Source organism: Ornithorhynchus anatinus, chromosome X1, assembly GCF_004115215.2.
Source record: "Ornithorhynchus anatinus isolate Pmale09 chromosome X1, mOrnAna1.pri.v4, whole genome shotgun sequence".
Classification (NCBI taxonomy): Eukaryota; Metazoa; Chordata; class Mammalia; order Monotremata; family Ornithorhynchidae; genus Ornithorhynchus; species Ornithorhynchus anatinus.
Genome location: NC_041749.1, coordinates 64,570,225 through 64,593,390, shown reverse-complemented (window position 1 = coordinate 64,593,390; position 23,166 = coordinate 64,570,225). Strand labels below are relative to the sequence as shown.

The following is a 23,166-nucleotide window of genomic DNA, read 5'->3' as shown; positions in this document are numbered from 1 at the left end:
CTTATTAGTCATTCATAATGGGAAAGAAAAATTGTGATACTATGGCACAGAAATAGCCTTCAGAATGCCAATTTGCCCATTTTTTCTCATTGCAGATATGTAATGTATAGGTAAAACATGGTTTCATAGGAAATTCCAGGTTCTCTGTTTACTGGCTCACTCCCTTGGTGAACTCATTCGCTCTCACGGCTTTGACTACCATCTCTATGCAGATGACACGCAGATCTACATCTCCACCCCTGTCCTCTCCCCCTCCCTTCAGGCTCGCATCTCCTCCTGCCTCCAGGATGTCTCCACCTGGATGTCAGCCCGCCACCTAAAACTCAACATGAGCAAGACTGAGCTCCTCATCTTCCCTCCCAAACCTGGTCCTCTCCCAGACTTCCCTATCACCGTGGATGGCACGACCATCCTTCCCGTCTCTCAGGCCCGCAATCTCGGTGTCATCCTTGACTCGTCTCTCTCGTTTACCCCACACATCCTATCCATTACCAAGACCTGCCAGTTTCACCTTTACAATATCGCCAAGATCCGCCCTTTCCTCTCCACCCAAACAGCTACCTTACTGCTACGGGCTCTCGTAATATCCCGGCTAGACTACTGTGTCAGCCTTCTCTCTGATCTCCCTTCCTCGTCTCTCTCCCCGCTCCAGTCTATTCTTCACTCCGCTGCCCGGCTCATCTTCCTGCAGAAACGATCTGGGCATGTCACTCCCCTTCTTAAACAACTCCAGTGGTTGCCTATCAACCTCCGCTCCAGACAAAAACTCACTCTAGGTTTCAAGGCTCTCCACCACCTTGCCCCTTCCTACCTCTCCTCCCTTCTCTCTTTCTACCGCCCACCCCGCACGCTCCGCTCCTCTGCCGCCCACCTCTTCACCGTCCCTCGGTCTCGCCTATCCCGCCGTCGACCCCTGGGTCACGTCCTCCCGCGGTCCTGGAACGCCCTCCCTCCTCACCTCCGCCAAACTGATTCTCTTCCCCTCTTCAAAACCCTACTTAAAACTCACCTCCTCCAAGAGGCCTTCCCAGACTGAGCTCCCCTTCTCCCTCTACTCCCTCTACCACCCCCCCTTCACCTCTCCGCAGCTAAACCCTCTTTTCCCCCTTTCTCTCTGCTCCTCCCCCTCTCCCTTCCCATCCCCTCAGCACTGTACTCGTCCACTCAACTGTATATATTTCCATTACCGTATTTATTTTGTTAATGAATTGTACATTGCCTTGATTCTATTTAGTTGCCATTGTTTTTACGAGATGTTCTTCCCCTTGACTCTATTTATTGCCATTGTTCTTGTCTGTCTGTCTCCCCCGATTAGACTGTAAGCCCGTCAAATGGCAGGGACTGTCTCTATCTGTTACCGACTTGTTCATTCCAAGCGCTTAGTACAGTGCTCTGCACATAGTAAGCGCTCAATAAATACTATTGAATGAATGAATACATAAAGCTTAGTGCCCAAAGCCAAGTACTTTGTCAGCACTTTCTTGTATGTTCCCCTCTTATTTTTTCCTCCATGACTGCCTCTTTTTTGCTCCTTGGATTTTTACACCTTACAGAATCATTGATATCATTAGTCTGTGTGTGCAGACACTGAGCAGTTTGGCCTAGTGGAAAGAGCACAGGCCTGGGAGTCAGGAGGCTTGGATTCTGATCCCAGTTGTCCCAGTTCCCCCACTTGCCTGCTATGTGACCTGGGGGAGTCACTCAACTTCTCTGGGCTTCAGTTCCCTCATCTGTGAGATGGGGATAAAATACCTGTTCTCCCACCTCCGTTAGACTGTGAACCCTGTGTGGGGCAGAGACTGTATCAAATCTGATTATCCTGTTATTAGCACAGTGTTTGGCACATAGTACATGCTTAACAAATGCCAGAATAATAATAATTAGGTGCTGGAGCACTGTACTATGTAGTTGCAAACAGTAAAAACTCTTTTTTTTTAAAATGATATTTGAGTGCTTACTATGTGTTAGGCACTGTACTGAATACTGGCAAAGCTGCAAGATAAGTTGGACACAGCCCGTGTCCCACATGGGGCTCACACTTTACAAGTGAGGAAACGGAGGCACACAGAGAAGTTGTGACTTGCCCAAGGTCACGCAGTTTACGAGTGGCAGAGTGGGATTAGAACCCAGGTCCTCTGGGCTCCAAGGCCCATACTCTTTCCTGTAGGCCACGCTGCATCTCATTTCATTATGAATTATCTTGAATTCCAAAGTCTGAATTAATGAGCGGATTAAATGAAACACTGGGGAGAGGTAGTGGGAGGGGATCGAGGACTGTGGCCAGGTTGCTTTCCCAGCCGCTAGCCATTGCAGTGCAAAATCCTGAACGGCTCAATAAGGAGGTGTCAAGCCTGCCTTCACAACAGTTAGAATGTTGCAAATGATTTGACACCTTAGGTACTTGGACTAGAGGGATCGTTGCCCCAGAAAGTGGGAGGCTGAGCTGACCACGTTCCCTGCCCATGAGGAGCTTAGGATCTAGCAGGTGAAAAGGTCATTCAAATAAATTCTGGATATGTACATAAGTGTTGTGGAGCTGTGGGGGGGGGGGGGGGGGCGGATATCAAGGGCTTAAATTTAGAGTGTACAGATCCACATACATAGGCAATGCAGGCAGGAGAGGAATTAGGGGAAATGAGGGATCAGTTGGGGAAGACCTCTTGGAGGATATGCAACAGGTACAGCTCTTTTGGGAGCTTTCTTCTCATTGCTGATATTCTGTTTCTTGGAGGTTGAAGGAGTCATTAAATTATCTCTCATAAATTAATAATCTCACAGCCATGTGCTGAAGGCTAAGGGAGGAAATCCCAACAGAAAATCCACATTGGGAGTCGGCAGCCTTTTTTTTGCAGACGAGCCAAACAAGATGAATGAAACATTTGAGCAATTGGTGCACAAGGAGGCATACAATTTACGGCCTGACAGGTTATGTCACTGTCATGCTGTACAACGGGTAATGTGACGATGTCATTGAACCATGCAGCTGCTTCAGAGCAACAGTTGTTGCTGCCACCGGAGATGGGAAAAGTGAGGAGAGGGGAAGAGAAGGGAGAAGGAAACAAAAAAATAAGACACGCGGGTAGGGAGGGTTCCAGAAACAGGCTGCCCATCCGGTGGCTTCTGCTTGTTGCGTAGCGGGATGGTTCCAACCCCAAAAGGCCACGGACTTCATCTCAGCCAAAGGGAAGAGAAACTCCACATGGACAGCTTTTCAGCCAGTTCTTGCCCCTGTTCCCCAAATCCTTCCCTCCTCCTTCCCCTCCCCCACCCTGCCCAAATGCCATCTGGAAGGCCAGGAGGGAAAGAGGCCAACAGTGGACTGCATTCTGGTCTGCCTGGTCCTCTCTGGCTCATGGAGCCAATCGGGGAAACTCTCCGTCAGCATGAGCATCAGCAGAAGAAGCTGCTCAAGGAATGGATGGGGGGATTTGGTAAAACTAGGGTTTTGTGGGGCCAGAGAGAGAAAGAACTGAATTCATTCATTCAATTGTATTTATTGAGCACTTACTGTGTGCAAAGCACTGTACTAAGCGCTTGGGAGAGTACAATTCAACAACAGACACATTTCCTGCCCACAACGAGCTCACAGTCTAGAGGGGGAGACAGACATTAATCTACATAAATGAATAAATAAATAACAGATATATGCATGTGTGCTGTGAGGCTGGAAGCGACGAATGAAGGGAGCAAGTCAGGGCTACACGAAGGGAGTAGGAGAAGAAGAGAGGAGGGTTTAGTTAGGGAAGGCTTCTTGGAGGAGATGTGCCTTCAAAAGGCTTTGAAGTGGGGAAGAGCAATTATCTGTCTGATATAAGGAGGGAGGATCTTCCAGGCCAGAGGCAGGATGTGGGCGAGAGGTCGGTGGCAAGAAAGACGAGATCAAGGTACAGTGAAAAGGTTAACATTAGAGGAGCAAAGTGTGTGGGTTGGGTTATAGTAGGAGAGTAGTGAGATGAGTTAGGAGGAGACAAAGTGATTGAGTGCTTTAAAGCCAATGGTGTTTGATGAGGGGGTGGATGGGCAACCACTGGAGTTTCTTGAGGAGTGGGGAAACAGGGCCTGAAAAGTTTTGAAGTAAAATGATCCTGGTAGCAGAGTGGAGTATGGACTGGTATGGAGAGAGACAGGAGGCAGGGAGGTCAGCAAGAAGGCTGAAAGAGTAATCAAGGCAGGTTAGGATAAGTGCTTGTATTAATGTGGTAGCAGTTTGGATGGAGAGGAAGGGGAGATTTTAGTGATAATATAAAGGTAGAACTGACAGGATTTAGGAATGGAGTGAATATGTGGGTTGAATGACAGGGAGGAGTCGAGGATAACGCCAAGGTTACGGATTTGTGAGACAGGAAGGATGGAGGTGCCGTCAACAGTGATGGGAAAGTGATCAGGAGGACAAGGTTTGGGTGGGAAGATTAGAATTTATATCCTGTAGTTTAATGCCTCCTCTGTTGGGGATGCTTACCTAGTTACTTTGAGACCTGGTATGGGTGAGGGTCTGGATTATGGCGCCCGGCCCATAATTGTACTCACTCCCTGTCCAGAGTTTAGCTTATTGGCGGCTGCTATCTGTGTTCCTGGTGCCCGGCCTGGATGGCTATTCTTTGCTCATGCATACATGGACCCTGAGCAGTAACATTTCCTGCTTGGCTTGACTGGCCTGCCTTGGTGGCATCGTTGCTTTTTGTCGGGGCACAGGGGGACTGGAGGATGAGAACAGCTCGAGCTCACCCTACCGTCTGATGAGGTAAGAAGCTGCCATCTTGACTCCCTCAGCCTCTTTCTGGCTCAAAGGGGTTGGGTGGCCAAGCTGCTGTTTGATCAGTTTCCTGCATTCCTTTCTGCTGTGGAGGCTAAGCTAGCGATGTCACTTTTGTGGCGCTGAGTCCACAGGTGAGAACCTATGCTCTCGAACTCCATTTGATTCCAAAAAGAGCCGCATAGGCGTCATTAACTATAGGTTCCCAGTCCCTTGTCTATACATATTGCCTTGAACTTATAACCGAATCCTGCCTGATCACACCTCCCACAGGGCCACACAGCTCCCTGCCCTGCCATAGGAGCCCTGAGACAGCAAAGTTTTGACCCCCAACTCGTGTCCAGCCTTCAGTCAAGCCAGTAGGCCCCTGCTCCTATGGGCCGAGACCCATTCCGTGCCCAACACACACTCAAGGCTGAGGACTCCCCGCCCCCAGCTTGCACCAAGGGAAATTGAGCCCGCATACATGCTTGCAAAGATTCCAATCCAAACCCAGCCCCTGTTTGGACTTCAAAGACCTCCATGCCCATTCACAGCATGGAAACCTCTGCCCGTGCTTGGCTTGCAAATATTGAAGCCAGTGCCCAGCCCCCAAGGGACCCGTGAGGACTCCCACCCCAGCTAGACCAGGGGGCAGAGGTTGGAGGAGCAAGTACATTATGCTATCCTTCCTGCCCCCAGAATTTATGGGGTAGAGTGAATGGCCTTGCCCGCAACAGGGCAATGCCCACTGGGTTCCATGAGTCCCATCACCCCCTGTGGAGTGGGCACTTAAGGTTTGTTATAAAATATTCTATGGTGTAAATTTAAAGTGGATATATGCTACCCTTAAGAAATTGTAAATCTATAAGATTATAGACCACTATTTGCAAATGATTTGCTCAAATTATTGACAAGGATATGATTAGCTCTGAGTTTCTTTGTTTTTAAAGTAAATTGCCCATAAAAAGTATTTCCTGTGTTCTTTACAATAGCATTAGCACTACAGGTCCATCCCAAGAAAAATTTAAGTCCTGACAAAATGCCTCTAGTAAATCCTAGATAATAAAGGAGGCTCGCTATTGCATCTTCTTAATGGAATTTAAGTGCTTAGTATGCACCAGGTACTGTTCTAAGTGCTGGGGTAGATATAAGGTAATCAGGTTGGACACAGTCCATGTCCACATAGGGCTCATGGTCTTAATCCCTATTTTACAGTTGAGGTAACTGAGGCACAGAGTTGTGAGTTGTCCAAGGTACACAGACAAGTGGTGGAACTAGGATTAGAACCCAGGTTCTTCTGACTCCCAGGCCCAGCATGCTGTATCCACTAGGCCATGCTGCTTCTCAGCCATCTCTGAATGTCATCCTCAGGGCTCTGAAGATTAGCTTTAATATGAAAAATTAAATTTAAAAATCTGTATCCTTGGTGCGCGTAGCAAGAATATACAATAAATGACAGTTGGAACATTTTGGGCCTTTCTTAACTGGCCGGCCTCAGGCGTTAGCAGGTCACCTTTATTAGGCTCTCTTTCCTCCCCAGGAAAGATCTGAAAATGATAATATTAAGGGTGTCCTCTGGTGCATAGCCTAGAAACCATCGGTTACACTGATACTTGGAAGAGGGTATGGCCTTGTAGAAGTCCTTGAAAGCAATGGTTCTGTGGATGCTTTATAGAAAAGGTACTGAGATGAGATTTTTTTTGTTATGAGTATATTATTATCTGCTAGGAATAATGTAATACTTCAGCTTTCTTTGCAGAGATGGAGTGGCAGGCTGATCCCAAGCCATTTTTTCATGTTCAAATGTAGACAGTTTCATAATGTAAAATTTGTCTAGATTATAATGAGGGAGCTGGGGTTGTCATCCTTTTGGTTTCAGTAAATCTGGAATTCAGCCTACTCATCTCAGTTTTAAAATGCAACGGTACATCTAGCATTCTGACTTCTGTTTGCCACCTCTGTGGAAGCAGGCAGTATAGTTCAATGCCTAAAAATCCTATCAAGAAGTGTGACAGGAGCATGTAAGTACAATTGTCCCCTTGTAATCCTATATATGTATATATAATATACACATATGTGCATTCTCAAAAAAGTTCATTATTAGTAAAATTTGCATTTTAAAGGGAGATAAGGAAATGCAAGGCATTTTGGCATGCTTTTTTGATGTTGTGGTACTCTGAGGGGTGTCGCATGTGGAAATAACGGGACTGTAAAGCAAACACAATCTCTAGGGAAAACCCACAATTTAGTAAACATCACTTTTACTGCCGTGTTCATGTATCACTGATGAGGACCAGAGCCACCACCTTCCTGCTGACACTACAGAAGCCAAACCCGTCCCTCTTAGGAGTAGAGGGTGGGCAGAAGCGACGCCACCTGGAGCTTCCCCACCACGAAGCTGTAATGGTTTCAGTTTAACAAAGTAGTTGGGGAGGCTGTCCAAGGCAAGAGAGCAGGGAGGAGAGGGTACTGGCAGCGTTTCAGGAAGGGGGGTTCAAGGTCTTGGAGCAACTGGAGGGAGTAATGGAAATGGGAGCTGGTGAGGGAGAAGTCGTGTTGCCAAGCTGAAGTATGGCTAGAATTATGGCAAGCGAGGATGAATTTGAAGAGGCAGAAGTTGGCCTGGTGCCCCCGTGTTCCAAGAATTTAGAAGTAAGACCCTTGAAGAGCTTCTGGGTGTTTTTAAATGTTCACCTAAATCAGGAAACCTCCTGCTGTGTTGGTTTCTCTTCAGTTTGTCAAGATAAATCTGCAGGGCGCAGTTCACCTGCCACACAATTTTCCACTCGTCATGTGCTCTCAATCTGCCTGTGCTTGGTTTACCTGTTTGTTGGGTTTAGTATTTGTGTTGTCTTTTCTCAATATCCTCAATCTTATGCAGCTGTATTAAGTACAGAAGGCATTAATGGGGCATTCCCTTGTTAATCTTGAATTTTTTTTTTTACTCAGTGATGACTAGAGGAGTGTATTCATTGACATTTGCTATCTGATTTTTTTGGATATTTCTGAAGATTTTCTTTCATATTTAGCTAGGTATGATGCATCTTCCTGATTTTATTTCATTTTTTTTTAGTTACACTTCTGTGTTTCCTGGAAGTTCTTAAAAGGCCATTTAAATGGGCATATGGAGTCTTGAAGTAATGCTATATCAAGTTGTCCTTTATCTTGTCTGTCAAAAATAGAATTTTGGCCTTTGGCAGAAAGTGGGGGTGGGGCAGGGCAGGCAGTACAAAAGATTGAGGAGCCATGTGTTAATCCAGTGATCCTCCTCTAGAGGGCCTTGATCTATCAGTATGACTTTGCAACTTCCATAATGGTGCCTGAAATTTTCTTATTTAATCTAATAATAATAATTGTGGTATTTCTTAAGTGCTTACTATGTGCCAGGCACTGTACTAAGCGCTGGGGTGGATACAAGCAAATCAGGTTGAACACAGCCCCTGTCCCTTATGGGGCTCACAGTCTCAATCCCCATTTTGCAGATGAGGGAACTGAGGCCAGAAAAATAAAGTGACTTGGCTTAGATCACACAGAAGATAAATGGTGGAGATGGGATTAGAACCCATGGCCTTTTGACTCCCAGGCCTGTGTTCTATCCATTATGCCATGCTGCTGCTCTGTAGAAAATAGGATTGGGAGGGACTTAAAGGTTAGGTATTCCAATCTCTTGCATTTATGACAGACCAAGCAAATTAACCCAGATGTGTTTTAAATCACTTTTTTCATTAAAATACAGCAGTAGCCTCTGTCCTTTCTGGAGCAGAAAATGACTAAATTCAGTATTTGCTCAAATAATGAGATGTTTGACCCGGGTTATGTTTCAGATTAATAGGGATGCAGTTTAGTACAGTATAACCTAGTTAAATCCCAGTTCTATCCTCATGTTTGTGTATGGAAAGATTTAAATGACCGATAGTCTGATCTGAGCCACAGGTTTGTTTTTGTGGATTTTGAAAGGTTCAGGCAAGGTTTTAAATGATTTGGTTCTTATCTTAGAATGTTCCTGATCATTAAACTGAAGATTATCAACAATTCCATTTATTGAACACCAGTTGTGTGCAGAGTACTTTGCTAGGCACCTGGAGGATGTTTAGAAGTATAAACACAGTCCCTTCCCTTGATGAGTTTGCTTAACCTACAAAGAAGGCACAGTTGACCTAGAGGTCCTGTGGCTAGGCCACATATAAATTTAACTCCCACAATAAGGAAAACTAAAACTACAAGTCTAGCATCTTGTGGGTTTTTGTTTTTTGTTTTTCTTTTCCAGAGTTGGCTTTCCACCATGGTCCAGTGGGTAGTCAGTTGTATTTGAGTGCTTACTGTGTGCAGAGCACTGTACTAAGCGCTTGGGAGAGTTCAGTATAACAGTTTAACAGACACATTCCCTGCCCATATGAGCTTACAATCTAAAGGGGGAGACCGACATTAATATAAATAAACGTACATGATTGGGAGTCAGGAGACCTAGGTTCTAATCCCGGTTCTGCCACTTAATAATAATGATAATGGTGGTATTTGTTAAGCACTTACTGTGTGCCAAGCACTGTTTTGGGTAACCTGGGACAAGTCACTTAATTCAGTATGGCGTAGTGGATAGAGCACAGGCCTGGGAGTCAGAAGGTCATGGGTTCTAATCCTTTCTCCGCCACGTGTCTGCTATGTGACCTAGGGGAATTCACTTCACTTCTCTGTGCCTCAGTTCCCTCATGTGTAAAATGGGGATTAATACTGCGAGTCCCATGTGGGACAGAGACTGTATCCAACCCTATTTGCTTGTATCCACCCCAGCACTTAATACAGTGCCTGACACAAAGTAAGTGCTTAACAAATACTACAATTATTATTATTATTATTATTGTTATTTCTGGGCCTCAGTTTCCTCATCCATCAAATGGGATAAAATACCTCCTGTTTTTCCATCTCCCTTAGGCTGTGAAACCTGTGTGGGACAGGGACTGTATAAAATCTGATTATCCTGTGCTCAGCACAGTGTTTGGCACATAGTAATCCCTAAAGAAATACCACAATTATTATTGTCTTTTTGAAATAGTGATCTGACCTGAAAAGAGCAGTGATTAGAATTCTGTGTGGTAACTTTTCTAGTATCAAGTCCAAATGAGTAGTTTTTTTCCTACAGCCATTCAAAATATTTGAATTTGCTTTATGAAAGGTTTGAGTTGAATTTATACACTTTATTGTACAGCAAATTTTCATTTTATTCATTCAGTTGTATTCACTGATCGCTTACTGTGTGCAGAGCACTGTACTAAACGCTTGGAGAGTACAATATAGCAATAGAGAGAGACAATCACATATCCTAATTTCATATAGTTGATTTTTCAGCTATGTTATTGTTTAGTGCTCTGCATACAGTAAGTGCTCAGTAATACCATCGATTGATTTGGCAACTCTTTCCACTGTCAACTTGAGATTCCCAGTGGTCACAGTCTAAAAATAATTCACCTTTCCCTGGAATCTGGGCCTGCAGGAGAAAGGGGGAAGTTTATAGTCCATTTCTCTTAGGAGTGAAGATCCCCTTTGATCTCCGTCTTCAAGTTAGAAAGGGAACCCAGTTGATAGGTTATTTTTAGCTAGGAGCAGCATGACCTACTAGAAAGAGCTCCAACCTGGGAGTCGGAGTGCCTGGGTTCTAATCTTGGCTCCAGTCACGTGCCTCCTGTGTGACCTTGGACAAGTCACTTCATTGTGCCTCTGTTTCCTCATCTCTAAAATGGGGATTCAATACCTGCTTAGATTCTGAGCCCTGTGTGGGAAAGGGACTCTGTCTGACCTTGTACTTTGTACCTTCCCCAGCACCTAGTGCTTGGCACATAGTAAGCCCTTAGCAATACCACTGTCTATTATCATTATTAATTTTAGCCTGCTCTCACACATAGTCCAGGGCTTCAGGAGGAGGAAGGGGGAATATCTAAGTGCTGTTTGTAGCCCCCATTCTGAATCTGAAATGGGAACTCAGGCTTCTCTTCCCTCTAACACACCTGAAATTAATTTTTGAGGTTATCATTTTGGACATTTGAGAAATGGCTGCACTACGTTAATGATGTAACTAATTTGTCTCAGTCAAGTATATTAAGCTAACTGTATATGTCAAGTGAAATAGTAATTTCCAGGGCTGCTTTTCTGAAGTGGCCATGAGAGAGGTCATAATAGCTGACTTTTGTATTTGGACACTACTGATGAGGATATTTAACCTATGGGTTTGGGTGTGACTGAATTGTGTGTAGACAGAGATGATCTTGTTGCGCTGACCTGTTTTGTTGTTTGCAGTGCCTGGTGCTGGTTTTGCTTTTGACTTCTTGTCTCATGATCCTTATGAAGTTTCTGTTCAAAAAGAGCCGCTCCCTTCTTGATTGTGGTATGCCATGCTGATTTGTATGTGGCAATTGACTCCCAGTTTGCAGAGGAGATGCACATCGTCTGAGATTTGGGACTCTGATTCACTGAATTCTTAAAACATTTCCTCTGTTTTCCCTGCTTTCAGTTTCCCAATTTCAGCTAACCATAGAGCAGCTGCTTGATAAATGAATGCAGCCTCACCAGGAAAGCAAAAACCTAGGGTAGAAACAGGTAAATGGAAGGGTTTTGTTGTGTGCTTTTTTCATTTTTGGTTTTTTCCCCAAAAAAGGAAATCCATCTTTGCCTTGACATCTGCCAAACAGATGCTCAGAGGATCCTCTATTCTGTGAGCTCATTGTGGGCAGGGAACGTGTCTACCAACTCTGTTGTATTGTACTGTCCTAAGTGCAAAGTACAGTGCTCTGCACATAATAAGCACTCAAAAAATACTGATGATGATGATGAAGATCCCAGCTTCTGTCTCTGGGACCACCATTATTGATCCTTCAGAGAGCCAGACTTTGATCTGGAAGTTGGCAGGGCTAGGATCTTTTTTCAGAGAATTCCAATTGGTATTTGTGTGTACATCTTTACATCTAAATTGACATTTGAAATACAACTTGTGCATGATATTTTTAACATTTTTGATAAATGTATATTTCAGTTTGGAAAACAATGTTCTTGGTTTCTCTTGGACAAGGTTTACATTCACAAGTCTTTTAATGGTTTATGGAAGACTATCAAAGAATCCTTGGTGAATTTTCAGGAAAAATAATTTTTATAGGTATACTCAATGTCCGTTATGTTTATAATAATAGTAATGTTGGTATTTAAGTGCTTACTATGTGCCAAGCACTATTCTAAGCACTGGATCAAAATGTGCATATGCTTTCTCCTTTAAATGTTATGTGCATTTTTAAGTAAGACTCTTACTTAGCAGTAAGTAATACTGCTACTGCCTTGTGAATGCCTATAAAATGGTTTCAAAAATTTCAAACTGTAACCATTTATAATTTTGCTTTTGAGGAAGCAAGTTCGGACTTAGCCATTCACTGAAAATATTCAGCATCATGTGTGTGGTCTTGCACTGAAATGCTAATTTTCTTTAACTGATTTCTATTTTAAATCTACAACTGTGAATCTCATATTTTTCACTGATTACACTGTAAGCTTGTTGCCCTGCAAATAGCAAGCACTAAATAAATACGATCGATAGTTATGACACATCACATCAGTTTTTTTGTTTTTGATTTTTTTTTCAAGGTAATATTTACGTGCTGTGGGCCAGGCACTGTACTAAGCGTTGGTGTAGATCATTAAGTGACTTGCCCAAGGTCACCCAGCAGACATGTAGTGGAGCCATGATTAGAACCCAGCCAGGTCCTTGTGACTCCAGGCCTGTGCTGTATCCACCTGGCCATACTGCTGCTGCTTTAGTTCTTAGTTCTTCTACACTTGCAAGGTAGCCATTTTCAAAGCAACCTCCCCAAGAGTTGATCTATAAGATGTTTTCCATCTCGACCCTCATCCTGAAATGTAGGTGAAATAGCAGGTCTTTTGGGCCAAGTGAAGGATTGTCACCTGAATTTGAATTATACTAATTGTATAAACAACTGCATTTCCTTTCTCTTTTGTTGTAGATATGCCTATATTTGGTCTCTGCCCAGCCCATGATGATTTCTATTTGGTGATGTGTAACCACTGTAATCAGGTCATAAAACCACAGGCATTTCAATCACATTATGGTAAGTGCTTACCAATTCTTAATAATTATTAAAGGGTGAAGTCAAATCAGGATTAAGCCTGGTAACTTTATTATCCTTTTTCATGATCTCTAAGCCTGGCTACATCCAACATAAGAATAAAATCATTTTTAGGAAACAGCCTGCTTAGTTTTCATTTTACATTTCTGAGAGTTGCATTTTTAAAAAGTGTTTCACAGAATGTTTTTTGGAGAGTGGGATAATTTTAGAAACATGTGCTCTCTTTCCTCTCCCCTCCTCGCCACCCCATAAGTTAGTGAATAGAGAGGACTAAACCCAATGAAAAAATGTTGTAAAGCTATAATACACTGAAAGAATTGTGAAACTAGATGAAACTAGACTGATATATTGAGAATTATCCTCCCACATACAAAAACTGATCTTTACCTGTCATTTTTGGATTTTTTTCTCACTTATCAAAATGGTTTGGTAACCTGCAAGGTGCAAAATCTTTGTGAGGACCCTGTATAGCAAGCTTATTTTGTTCTTCAGAGAAGAGTTACAGTTAGATTTGGAGAAGAATGGTTTTCTTCCTATGATAGCAATTCAAACAGAGCTTCCTTCAGAAAAATCAGGATCCCCTAAATTGTATCCATCGTGCACATAAATGTAAAGGTGTTAGAAAATTCAGTGCACATTTTTCTTTCTGAAATCTCTAATAAGAGATGAGAATGTAAAATGGAATTCAATTATATCAGTAAATAGCATACTCTAGTAATGATTATTTTGTCATTTGAACAGTTCACACAGTTCTGTGTTCTAACAACTCTGTTACTTTCCATGCTGCCTGGTGGTTCTTTGGAAAGTTTACTATTAAATTGACACTTTATGCTGCTATATTAAATGATTGTGTTCCTTCAGCCTTCATTATCTACTCTTCTATCCAAAATTTTTAGTAGTTGTGCCACAAACTGTTCTTGATATGTTTTTCTTTAAAAGTTACGAGGTTTTTTGGTTTCCATTTTGGTACAGTTTGAGATGACATAATGGGAAGTGAAAATAAAATGTTTATGTACATTAGTGTGTGTACACACACATATGTGGGGTGTGTGTACTTATACACATACACATCCCAAATATAGGGGCTTCCTACCCAGGTGAGATAAGTAATGAATAGTCTGTGGGAAATTGATGATATCTTAATAGATTGATTCTGTGTATTTTCTCCTCTTCTGATTAATTGGAATACCATTGTGTTTTATCACACATTAACTGAACACCTCTTAACCTAAGCATCCGTACCCCATCTATTAAAGACCTGGTCAAGCTCTTGGGAAGTAGCATATCTCATAAATCACATATTGAGTCTATTAATGATAGAGTATGCCATGAAGATTATATCTCTAAGACATGCTTAAGGAAGATGGATGGGAGTATTAAACTTTCACACCTTTCGCCTCTACAAGTATTATATAATTAATTTGGACCGTTTTTTCAATACTCCTTTGGAAAGACCACTGGTTGTGGGATATGGTTTCCCATACTTGCAAATGATAAGAAGTCTACAAAATTGATAGCGTTTCATCCCTCACTTTGGTTAATACAAGATGTTCTTACACACTTGTCGAGTTGTCGTTTTTTAAGTTGCTAGCATAATAATAATGATGTTAAGTACTTACTACAATAATAATATGTTAATCGCTGGGGTAGTTACAAGATAATCGCTTTAGACGAAGTCCCTGTTGTACAGTCTGAAGGCAGGAGAAAGCAAATTTTTATCCCCATTTTACAGATTTGGAAACCGAGACCCAGAGTGGTTAAAGTATTTGCCCACGGTCATGCAACAGGGAAGTGGTGGAGCTGGAACTAGAACCTGGGTCTCCTGACTCTGTAGTGTCCCTGCCCTTTCCCCTAGGTCACACTGCCTCCCTAGTATACGATACCATTTTTGTCAGAGGATAGGTAAATAGAAATTGCTCATTACATTTTACGAGCTAATAAATTGGGGCTGGAGCCTCCGACTCACTAATTCTAAACTCTAGGGATCTAGTGCCTACACCAGGAAATTGTAGTTGTACTGGGCAGAGGGAAGTGAGCAGTTCTGTGATAACAGCAAAGAGGGAGCTGCTCTTGGGTCAGCCAGAGTGACTGGCCACCCTCAGTCCTTTTGTGGGCTCATGATCCTGAAAGGACTGTAATGAACATTCTAGCCACATGTCTTCTTAGGTATATGCCTCTTACGGGACAACTGCATAGAGCAACCCTGAAATGGCTTGTCTTGAGGACTTCCAGTGATGCCTGTTGATTTAGAAGGGTTCCTGGCGCCTAGGAAGTATAGATTAATGCCAGCATCCAAGGTCCCTTGTGGTGGTGATGAAGTTGATGGTATTTAAGAGTTTACTCTGTGCCAGGCACTGTACTAAGTGCTGGGATAGATACAAGCAAATCTTGTTGGACACAGTCCGTCTCCCATGGGGGCTTACAGTCTCAATCCTCATTTTACAGATGAGGTATCTGAGGCACAGAGACGTGAAGCTACTTGCCCAAGGTCAAATAGCAGACAGGTGGCAGAGTCAGGATTAAAACCCATGACCTTCAGACTCCTGGGCCTGTGCTCCATCCACTGTGCCATGCTGTTTCACCTTGTGACGTTCTCCAGTATGACTGCATAGAGTAAATTAAGCAGAACCAGATGTATGGGGCCTCCCTGTTTCACCTCACTTTAGAAATTTCAAGATTCCAGGAGCACTGTACATTTGATCTTATTTGAATCATATTATTGGTTACCTGACACAGTTTTTGGACTTGGTCTGCTGCCTTTGCTTCAGAATGTTAAATATGTTTTTTGGAGAACTGCTTGTGATTTCGTGTATTGCTTACCTTGGTTCTCCTTTCCTTCAGATCTACGATAATGTTAGAGAAATGATTTTGATAGTATTCAGTAAGGCGGTACAACAACCCCAAGCATGGAATTTTAACTGTGATATATTGTGTGACCAGAAGAGGGAGTGTATGACACTATATGGTGACACTTGCCATTTTTATAGCAAATGCATATACAAGACTGTGTGTTTTCAGAAAATGTCAACTAGAGCTAGGTTGGTAGAGCCCCTCAAACAACTCAGCAGGAACATAAATTTCCATATTAATATTTAGTCTTTAGTGCCTACATGTCATTAATTTCTAATCTCTTCACTCTGTAGCCCCCTGCTGTCACTTAAGCCCTTCTGTGCCAGCTAAGCACTTGATTCTCATTCCCACCCATAGCACTTATGTATATCTTTATTCCCTATTTCTTCCTCCTATTAGCAATTTTATTTTAGTCTCTGTCTCTCCTGTTAGATTGTAAACTCCTTGAGGGCAGGAATCATGTCTACCAAGTCTGTTGTACTTTCAAGAGTTTAGTACAGTGAGGTTCACCCAATAGGCGCTTGATAAATACTTTTGATTAATATTTGAGAGAAGACAAGGAACAGCATAGAAGAAATGAAATCCACTTGAAATGAGACTGGAACAACAGCAATAGGGCCAAGTTCTCCATCTTTGCATGTAGGACTTCATTTAAAATTACTTCCATGGGAACAATGCTACCCCTAACTTGCTCATAAACAAAAGGGCAGAGAGGTCATTTTAAAGTAGTTTTTTTTTTTCCCTGTGAAGTTCACAGGTGGGAAAATACATGATTTTTCCCTTTCTACGTATTGGTAGATTTGTCCTTTTTTTATTAGAGATTTACCAGAGCATCTAAAGCCAGATTTTCTTTGTGGCTGCTCTTCTTCTTCTTCTTCTTCTTTTTTAAGCCTTTAGTAATAATAAAATGTGCTATATTGTTACAAAATGAAGCCCTTTGACTTTGGCTTAATGTGTGGTTAATAGAAATCATGGCATATGTAATGTGTTTACCGATCATCTGAAGTGATTTTAAAAATCAATTAAGTGGATGCTTTCCTGTTATTATAATTCAACTTTGGAATCTATTTAGCAGTTATCTGAATAATAAAAAAAATTCTTGTAGAACACAAGGAGTTATGAGTAATGACCTTTTGGATTTAATATTTAATGATCTGCGCAAAGAGTGACTTGGGTCCATAAAGTATGTTAAACAAATGACAAGTTGTTTTCTAGCACCTTTTGGAAATTTCCATTTTGTGATCTGCCTCTGGGGAATATATTTCCTTCTGTAGAGCCAGACTCAATTCCAGTTCTATTCAAAACATATGGCTTCTTGGATAATGACAAATATATGTGATCAATTGAAAATCTCAAGAGCAGTTATTATCGATATTTTTACTCACTGGTGCAGAAATTGGAATTGCCGAAGCACACATGGAGTTTGACAGTTTTTGCTATAGACACCAGCCAATTCTTTTGCGTAATAGATATTCTGAGGACAGGACAGGATTAGTCCAAAGCTTATGCAGGTTGGGCTACAAAGATCTGTTTGCCTGCTTCTGAACAACAGAGAAATATAAATATGTGTAAAGATGTGGAATTAGTCTAAAGCTAGGACAAGCACATTCGCTGACGTACTAATAATTGAGTGTTAGGAATTGATCGTGAATGCAACTAAACTTTTAATTTTTTTTAATTTTACCTTGGGTGGTAAAAGGATAGGTACTTAAGTAACAGAGTAACATTTTTTTTGGTGAGACTGATCCTCATTGGAGGACCTTTGGAATCAATCAATCGATAGATGGTATTTATTGAGTGCTTACTATGTGCAGAGCCTTATACTAAGCGCTTGGGAAAGTACAGAAACACAGTTGGTAGACAAATGATCCCTGTTCACAAGGAGCTTACATTAAAATAAATTACGGATTACCTTCTTTGGTGTTTGTAGTTAGAAAGTATTTTCTCCTCCTTTCTTGTGCTTCTTGGCAGCTGGTGAGCAATACTACAGGATGTGTAAGTGCCAATTAAAGCCAATTAAAACCTGACTGACCTGCTATGGCACTGAAATTCTTAGTGGAGACTTGGGGTGTCCCCATAAATGGAGCGCTTGATACTGCTGCTATAGATGAAGAAATATTTAGGGAGTGCCAACTGTGACTAGGTGCTTACCCAAATGTAGACCACATACTTTCCATGTTTTTGATGTGGGTTTTATTTAGGAAATGTAAAGTTTTGGGAACTGAAAGTTGAATTGAATAGTAGAAGCATTATACTGTGCAGAGCGTTGTGAAACATGTTGTTCCTCTATGTGCTGTATTTTTTCCTTTTATTGTCCATGGTCAGTTTTCTCCGTTGGTATAAAATTTACTGTATTTAATACTAACTGGTTTGGATGGTAATTCCTCAGCTGCTCTGATTCTTGCAGTGACTCCTAAAACACACTATTTCCCCTCACACCCCTTTGCCTTTGGCTCCATTTATGAGTTGATTCATCTGTATATTTGAGTGCTGGTACTCTGTTTTGTGCAGCAGATTGGAATGGGTCAATTTTGTAAAGGATCATATAAACATCATCTCACCTCAGCTAATCAGTCTAATTTTGGCTTCTAAGACTTAGAATTGCCCTATTAACAAACAATTCTGTTTTCCCCAAATAGTCAATTTTGAAAGTGTATTTTTAAATCATAGCTCAAAGTCGCAATTAGAAAGTTTTATATCAAAATAGTGTTTGACATGGTGGCTTTTATTCAGGATATTTGGGCTAAATTTCATTCAAATTGGAGTTTTCTGGTGCTGATTTTTCAATAAAATTTAGGATACATTGTATGCACAAATATAGAAGGAAATATTAATGGCATTACCCCCATTATTTTGCCAAAAAGAAACATTCGATCATTGTTTCCTTCGTTCCATATGAGATTTCAATATAGGGCAAAGGGAAACCTGTGCAATAAATGTTTAATTTGTTTCATAAATACCTGCATTCCCTCCTACCTCCACGACCAGTCATAAAGAAACATTCCATTGGCATCAATCATCTTTCTAGCTTAGTCATTAGTCCCTGATTAACAAGGGAAACATTTCCAGAAAGGGAAACATCAATGCTTTCTGGAGAAACACTCCTAAACTATATGTTCCCTGCTGCTCCCAAGGGCAATACAGAAAAGAGCGGGCTGAATTGAGTAAGAAATCCAAGGAAACAAATGATGGGCCAATAGAAAGAAATCTGAGGTGGTCTTCCCACTGACTGTCATTTTTCTGAACTAAAAACTAGCAGAACAGAGTAAGTTCATTAAGAATTACTTTGTATAAGAGGAAAAACGTTCCTGTGATCTTTCACTAAAGGCTAAATAATCCCCCGAACACTGATTGCCCTTCCTCGATATTTAGGGACTGCAGAAGTTTCCTTTTTCAGAGTAGGCCGGGAAGACCTGCCAAGGGAATAGGGTTCTGAAATATCTTTTAGTTAACAGATAACAAGCTAGCCCATGACGTGCTTCCCAAGCTGTGTTAGTTTATCACTGATTGGGAAAGAGGGGAAGAGGAGAGAGGTGGAGGAAGCAGAATCCTCCCCTTTTAGTTTAAAATGAATCTGCAATTTAAAAGTAGATTTAATAGAAACTATTTCTCACTGTCTCCTCTTTCCTACCTTTGAGGCAAAACTCTCCTAGAAATCCAGATGCATGCCCTGATGCCTTGGACAAATGGAATATATTTGGAATGTTGCATTGGGAAGCAATTACTTTAAAAATGTTTTGTTGTTTGCAAAGCCTTTTTTTTTTGGTTTGATTATGCTGTAGTGCTTGCCTAAGTGTGTGGTAGGGAGAGTATTAGAAGTACTGACGAAGTAAATTTTGGAGGCAGCCAAAGGAAAATCGACTGTAAAATTTGTAGACTCCCCACAATTTAGAAGGCCACCAGAAGGATCCCTGCAGAAAAAGTTGGGAATTATTGATGCTGGCCAGGATTTTCCACTTTTCATTGATCTTGAATTGTCATATGTTAAAATTCATTCAATTCAATAGTATTTATTGAGCGCTTACTATGTACAGAGCACTGTACTAAGCGCTTGGAATGAACAAGTCGGCAACAGATAGAGACAGTCCCTGCCGTTTGACGGGCTTACAGTCTAATCGGGGGAGACGAACGGACAAGAACAATGGCAATAAATAGAGTCGAGGGGAAGAACATCTCGTAAAAACAATGGCAACTAAATAGAATCGAGGCGATGTACATTTCATTAACAAAATAAATAGGGTGATGAAAATATATACAGTTGAGCGGACGAGTACAGTGCTGTGGGGATGGGAAGGGAGAGGGGGAGGAGCAGAGGGAAAAGGGGAAAATGAGGGTTTAGCTGCGGAGAGGTAAAGGGGGGATGGCAGAGGGAGTAGAGGGAGAAGAGGAGCTCAGTCTGGGAACGCCTCTTGGAGGAGGTGATTTTTAAGTAAGGTTTTGAAGAGGGAAAGAGAATCAGTTTGGCGGAGGTGAGGAGGGAGGGCGTTCCGGGACCGTGGGAGGACGTGACCCAGGGGTCAACGGCGGGATAGGCGAGACCGAGGGACGGTGAGGAGGTGGGCGGCAGAGGAGCGGAGCGTGCGGGGTGGGCGGTAGAAAGAGAGAAGGGAGGAGAGGTAGGAAGGGGCAAGGTGATGGAGAGCCTTGAAGCCCAGAGTGAGGAGTTTTTGTTTGGAGCGGAGGTCGATAGGCAACCACTGGAGTTGTTTAAGAAGGGGAGTGACATGCCCAGATCGTTTCTGCAGGAAGATGAGCCAGGCAGCGGAGTGAAGAATAGACTCGAGCGGGGTGAGAGAGGAGGAAGGGAGGTCAGAGAGAAGGCTGACACAGTAGTCTAGCCGGAATATAACGAGAGCCCGTAGCAGTAAGGTAGCCGTTTGGGTGGAGAGGAAAGGGCGGATCTTGGCGATATTGTAGAGGTGAAACCGGCAGGTCTCGGTAACGGATAGGATGTGTGGGGTGAACAAGAGAGACGAGTCAAGGATGACACCGAGATCGCGGGCCTGAGAGACGGGAAAGATGGTCGTGCCATCCACGGTGATAGGGAAGTCTGGGAGAGGACCGTGTTGGGAGGGAAGATGAGCTCAGTCTTGCTCATGTTGAGTTTTAGGTGGCAGGCCGACATCCAGGTGGAGACCATGAAATGAATAAATGAAACAATTATCCACCCGCTAACTATGGCTAAGGGATAGTAGGCTCATTTTTCTTATAAACGAGGGGCATATAAATAGTGTGTTTAAATTTAGATCTTTGGGGGAAAATACCATAAACCTAGGAAAAGATAGAATTTAAAATTCTAGTGCTATTAAATTAATTATTGTTGAAACCAGTATGATTTTCATGATGGTGTAGGTGTCACAGGTATCTAAAATGAACTGCATGCAGGTTTGCTAATAACATTTGAAAAAGTTGAGTGCCAATTTAAAGAGATTGAAGAAGTTAAAACCATAAGTAATTAATATATTGTTTCAAAATCTGGTAATACGCTGGAAAAATTTACACCAGCCAGGACTCCTTGTATTTAGATAGGGGAAAAGGAGAGGGGTGGAGGAAGGTAGATAGATAGTAGAATTAAGCTCCACCTCCTATTTTTGCATATAGCTGCCAGGACCTTTGTAATTCAAGTGCACTCCACAGTAGTAGCAAATGTTACATAAACCCCGACATGGGGTGTGTTTTGGAGCTGGTGAAGGGACCTAATTTGTAATGCAAACCTTCAGTAGCAAGGGTGCCGTAAAGCACAGTCATATTATGTGACGATGTTAACAGGAACGCTTTCCAACAGAGCCTCCTCTTTTGCACAGGGCTGAAAGCTCGGGGTAAATTTTCTTGTGCGGATTTTGGAGGCAGGCCTTGGCCTAGAGCCCAGAACTGCCTGAAGCCAGAAGGTTGGTATAAGGCTGTACTAACACTCCATGAAACTAAAAGTTCTTAAACTTTTATGTTTTGTGGTGGTTTTTTTTCCTGAGTTTGTTTATATCCTGCCAGCTGTGGAGTTGCACACTGTTGAAGTGGCGTAGTTGGCTTCTGCAGAGTGAGTTGATCAAAGTGGATAATCTCAAAATGAGGGATTAACTGCTGCAAGCAGCCCACATAAACTGTTCTGAAATGTCATTTGAGTGATTTGGCCAAAGTTCAAAAGCAGATGGGAGTTGAGTTTGCTATTACCTCCAACAAAATACTGAGGTTTGCACTCAACTGTGCCTGTATCTTAAAACATAGGCATCCTTTTCAAAGGAAGAGGAACCATTACATATTTGTCTAAAAATGGAGTAACATTTTAACGGATTTTAACTGTTATCTTCTTTGTGGTAACTGGTTTCTTGACAGTCACTTCTCGGCATTTCCTTTTTCAAGCTGATTTTGTTATGACTCTTAATCCCTAACATTTCCAAACAGAACTTTGGGAGGAAATCAAGGGGAAGGGTAACTTTAAATTACATTACAGGAACTCTGTCAATCCTTTCAAAAGAAAATCAAGTTAATTATGGTGGTACAGTCATATTTGTTTTCTTTGTTACTATTCCCCAGTATTGAGGACTGCTAAATTGATTTGAGGGGAGGGATACCTGCCTATATCCTCCATTCCTCCATGTATTCCCCTTCATCCCTGGAGAATGGAGTCTTAATTTCATGGATGTCAAATTTAAGGCTCACATCAAATCATCAGCTCAAATGACTTGTTTTAATAAAGTATATTAAATTTTTAAAAATTGATTTTCCAGTTGCAGACTTTTAGTACATATTGATTTCTAGTTGGTAGTTGTAAGGTTCTAGTTAAACTACTCAAAACTGAGTTTTGTATGATACTTCATCTCTGACTGAGTTTTTAACTTGATTTTGTTTTGATTTGTTGATACATGAGCACTCTGGTATCGGTTAGGATGAAATAAATATGTTATTGGTTAGGATGAAATAAATTTGTTAGGCAGACTCCTAGAGAAAAATTGGCAGATACTAAATTACTGTCCCATCATTATTACCAGGAGTCCAATAACAGTTTGTTGCATTTGTGACAGGTATGTGCATGCGTTGTTATGTTGGTTTTGTTTACTCATAATTATGGAACTAGTGAAAGAAGTAGTAAGGATCTAATAAATCAATTGTATTCATTGAGTGCTTACTGTATGCAGAGCACTGTACTAAGCGCTTGGAAGAGTACGCTGTTAAAGTGTTGGTAGACATTTTCCCTGACCACTAGGAGCATAGTGGGGCAGACACTTTAAAGTAATTGCAGATATGTACAGAAGTGCTGTGGGGATGGGTGGGGAGAATAAAGGGTACAAATTCATTCAATCGTATTTACTGAGCACTTACTGTGTGCAGAGCACTGTACTAAGCACTTGGGGGAGTATAATACACAGACACATTCCCTGCCAACAATGAGCTTACAGTCTAGAGGGAAGGAGATGGACATCAATACAAATAAATAACAGATATGTCCTGAATTTTTTTTGTAGA

At 41.9% G+C, this 23,166-nt stretch overlaps 1 protein-coding gene across 2 annotated transcripts in view; it reads left to right on the top strand.

The window, feature by feature from the left end:
- Positions 1-23,166, top strand: part of ATXN7 (ataxin 7) — a 126,537-nt gene that overhangs the window by 52,703 nt on the left and 50,668 nt on the right. For both annotated transcript variants that reach the window (XM_029051041.2, XM_029051042.2), the window contains exon 4: positions 12,733-12,837. In XM_029051041.2, the coding sequence (XP_028906874.1) occupies positions 12,733-12,837 (105 nt within the window). The remainder of the gene's footprint in view (positions 1-12,732; positions 12,838-23,166) is intronic.